The following is a 4,513-nucleotide window of genomic DNA, read 5'->3' on the forward strand; positions in this document are numbered from 1 at the left end:
TTTCTCTTCAGTTATTAGCTGTAGCTAATTATCTCTCTGCCTGCTCTAAGTGCTACATTTAAAAAAAAAAGTATTTTTTTCTCTTTAATTTCTAATGGTAAACTACAGACTTCAATTTATCGTGACCCACGGCAAATTTTAGGGTTTCCCCTTGTTTTCATCTGCTGTGCTTTTATTTGATGCTTCTTGCTCTTTTTGCCTTATTCCACAAAAATTCCACATTCTCTGTCCTTCTTATAATTTTGTTTGATCTGTTATGATTTTGATGCTGAGAAATCACCTTCTTTCTCCAAGATATAGTATTCCCCTGAGATACAAGAATCCTCTCTTAGAAGATGCACTTTTATATGCTTTCCCCAGCTATTGATTTCCCTGTGTTTCTAAACCGACCGTCACCCCATTGTATCCTTGGCTGGAGTCAGGAATGTTTTCATTTGCCATTTATTTTAGAGTAATTTGCAGCTTTGATAAACACATGCCTATATCCCAAAAGTCAAGAATGTAAAGGGCTCATATCATTTCCCTGGGACTAGGGTTATATACTCTCTAGTAAGTTATCTAATGTTTTTTTCCTCCAGCTTCAATTGCTTTCAAATATTAGAATTTGTATTAAGTCCTCATTCAATTGATTTTCAGTATGCTGTCTAGTAAATTTTCCATGTTGCTTGTTTTTTGAAATTAGCTTCACTGTCCTTTTGCATGAAATGGATTATGGCTCTTTAACAAAACAAAACCAAACTAAACATTTCAATGAAACCTTCTTGACTGTCTATTCAGAATGTTTGTTTATTTTCCTCTGGCACATTTAATTTTTTAGCAAATGTTGCTTAAATTTATTACTCCTACTATAACCTAAGAACTTACAGGACTGACTATATATCATTTGAATTCAATAAGAAGAAAGTAGACGTAGGGAATTGGATAAAATATATTAATCATTTACTTAATCTTGAATTATGTGAATAAGTTCATGTTCAAAAATAACCCCTTGCCCTATTCTACTTTCTAAATTTATATGCAGTATATCTCTTACTTTTCTTGTGTTTATTAGCATACTCTGTTCTATTCTCACCTAATATTCCATTTAATTAAAATAATGGTTATTTTTCCCTCATTAAGACAAACAACAAATTGCCTGATACAAGTGCACGTACATATAACTCAGTTCCCTCCTTGGTTTTCAGTTAGACCACAAATGCTGTATTGAACGTACACACATATACACATACACACACACAAACACAAACATGCATCCTGAAGCCCCTCAGCCCAGCTAGAATGGAAGACTCTATCTGTGGATGGCTAATGAAAAATCTGTTATGCCAAAGATCATTCAATTCACTTTAATGATATTGGAGATACTATGCTAGGCATTATAGGAGAGGCAGAGATGAATAATACATACTTCTAATTCTCAAAGATCTCTCAACAGTTCCTTTCAAGACATCTTCATTACAAAATGAAGCCAAGAGATTTACTTGTCTCAGACTATCTTTATTGAAAAGTGATGGATCCACTTGCTCTATCCGTACAAACCCTCATACAAGGGTCTCCCATTTGAGCGATGCCCATATTTGACCACACTGCTACTCTGCAGACTCACTTAAGTATGGTAGAGCTTTGGATTGATGAGACCCTCATATAGTAGATGGATTTAGCTGTTCAAAGTTAGAAAAATTTTTAGCGAGGCTGATAGGTGACCTCCTTATGCCATATTCTGGGAAAACACATAGTGAGGGGAATGTACTAATAAAGGAAAATAGGTTATTACCATATTGTGGAACTGAAAAATAATGGAAAGTTGGTCATTTCAATATTGTGGGAAGATATTCTGAAATGATATTTAAGAATAATTAATGCAAAACATAAATACTTCCCTTCTGGTATTACTTAACATCTAGGCTCCTACAGGATTTGTGTAAATATCCATTCGTTATGCATCAGGCCGTTTTGGGAAATTATCTGTAAACATAACTTTGGAGGGTGTTGGGCTTTCTCTCAGGAAGTCACCTGTGTAGTGGGATATAGAAGCATAGAGAAGGACTCATCCAATCTATTCTCTTTTCTATCAGCCTATGTTTGTTCTTTTCAAAAATCCACCATCGATACCAATACTTAATATTTATTTAGGGTTTTGAAGTATATAGACTACTTTTGTTAGTAGTCATTACATGATTCGATGATTAAAATAATACCATTAAGATAAGCAGTCAGAGAAAAAAAGTGAATCTAGGAGACATTGCATCTCTCTGTGGATTGTAAGACTCATAAGTGGTGGGACAGTTATTCATTTTTCAAAAAAAATTTATATCCCTACTATGTGCAGGGGACAATGATGAACACTGTTTAGGTACTAAGGAGAGAAAGATGGAAGATAGTTACTGCCTAAATAAGCCCGTTTTAAATATCATGTGACCAGGCCTATGCTAGGGAACACAGGTCTCCTGGCTACTCTTTTTTTTTTTTTTTTTTTTTGAGACAGAGTCTTGCTTTGTTGTCCAGGCTAGAGTGAGTGCCATGGCGTCAGCCTAGCTCACAGCAACCTCAAACTCCTGGGCTCAAGCAATCCTTCTGCCTCAGCCTCCCAAGTAGCTGGGACTACAGGCATGTGCCACCATGCCTGGCTAATTTTTTCTATATATATATATTTTTTAGTTGTCCAGATCATTTCTTTCTATTTTTTAGTAGAGACGGGGTCTCGCTCTTGCTCAGGCTGGTCTCGAACTCCTGACCTTGAGCGATCCACCCGCCTCGGCCTCCCAGAGTGCTAGGATTACAGGCGTGAGCCACCACGCCCAGCCTCCCGGCTACTCTTTAGTGGATTTTTCTACTTCACTACTGGATCATCATTAGAAAGTCCTTCCATGTGCTATTAAAAATTATCTCCCTTTGAAATACAAATCACCCTGGGAAAGTATCTCATTTAACCTTTATCTACTACCAGTGCTTTTTTAGGAATAAGTTGATGAGATGCTTCCTAAGTGGTAGGTATTGAAAGCAGTTCCCTGCAGAACGAATTACAGAAAAGCATTCCTTGTGGCTGGGGAGGGGTGAAGTGTCAGGGAGGGCCTGGGTAGAATGCAAAAGATGGGCGGAGTTGAGACTATAGCAGGAACATTGACATCATCAGATAATTAGAACTGTATGTTACTATGAAAGAAGCTGCATGACCATGGAGACCAGTTCAATCTGGAAGATTAGGGAGTTTCTTGTGTTCAAATAACTGAATTGGACCCTAAAACATTAAGAATAAGTCAGCAGAGTTATTGTGTTTACTGTCATCACTCAGTGATCAAGGAGCCCCCTCAAAATAGCATTTTTGGGGAAAAGTGAAAAAATGGTTTGCTTTACGCCAAAATTCTCCAGGCCTACTAACTAGGCTCGCATTGGTAACTTCTCACATCTCCACAGAAAATGCACGTCTTCAAGAAGACCTTGCAGGCGTTGATTTACCCCATGTCCTCCACCACACCACACAATTTTGAGGTCTGGACAGCTACCACGCCCACCTACTGCTACGAGTGTGAAGGACTTCTGTGGGGCATTGCTCGGCAAGGCATGAAGTGTTTGGAGTGTGGAGTGAAGTGCCATGAGAAGTGTCAGGACCTCCTAAATGCCGACTGTTTGCAGAGTGAGTACTTGGTCAGGCTGAAGACATGGTATGCCGAGCCTGCTTTATTCCATGTTTTTTCAGATGAGATCTCTTCAGCTCTTGCCGGTTTTCAACTCCTACCTATCCACCCCTCACCATTTACACAAAGATACACATACTGCCCATCAAATCATAGCTGATGATGCAAACCTGCAGTGTTGAACTAGGCGCTATTAGAATCCTCAGAGTGAGTAATTGGAGTAAAATTACACTCTCATCAAGTATGAAATTTCAAAGTGGCTTCCAATCTATTTTCTTACCCGTGTGTCATAATAGGCCCATGTGGGAAGTGGGAATGTGTCAAGTTGTGTTCCCCAAACGGGCCAAGACACACCTCTGCAATTATGGCATCTGGAATTCGTTTTCAAGCCTATTTAGTGAGAAGATTTATGTACTTCTACAGCCCCAACTACACAGTCCTTAGAAATGAGGGGTCTTGGGTTTGAATGTTAAGACAAGTATAGCTTACCAGATATGTGACCTTGAGCAAATTTTTTAACTTATTGGGGCTTCATTTTCCTCCACTGAATGAAAAGGGATGATCAAATTTACTTCAGAGGGTTATTAGAAAGGCTAAAAATGAAATAGTCTCTGTTAAGAGTCTGGCGTATAATAGATGCTCAATGAATATTAATGACCTCTCCATCCTTTCACACTTTTGAATGGGTAAATGCTGCTTTGACTGTGATGACAAGTTATCTTAAATTTTACATTTCCCCAAAAATCCTTTATCTGATACTTTAGGTCCAGAAATGCCAATACATTAGGCTCTAAAATACCTATAATTGACTCTTCACTGCTGTATTTATTTGGTAATGTCACTAAAAAAAAATTGCCAAGAAATTCTGTTTAAACATGTAT

General features: G+C 38.0%; 1 protein-coding gene across 1 annotated transcript in view; it reads left to right on the forward strand.

Annotated features, from left to right (window-relative positions):
* The window catches only part of UNC13C (unc-13 homolog C (C. elegans)), a 656,589-nt gene that overhangs the window by 217,718 nt on the left and 434,358 nt on the right, over window positions 1-4,513 (forward strand). The window contains 1 exon segment of the mRNA XM_012658024.1: window positions 3,412-3,631. Within this exon segment, the coding sequence (XP_012513478.1) occupies window positions 3,412-3,631 (220 nt within the window).

This window comes from Propithecus coquereli, unplaced genomic scaffold (assembly GCF_000956105.1).
Source record: "Propithecus coquereli isolate 6110/MARCELLA unplaced genomic scaffold, Pcoq_1.0 Scaffold57, whole genome shotgun sequence".
In the NCBI taxonomy this organism is placed as follows: domain Eukaryota; kingdom Metazoa; phylum Chordata; class Mammalia; order Primates; family Indriidae; genus Propithecus; species Propithecus coquereli.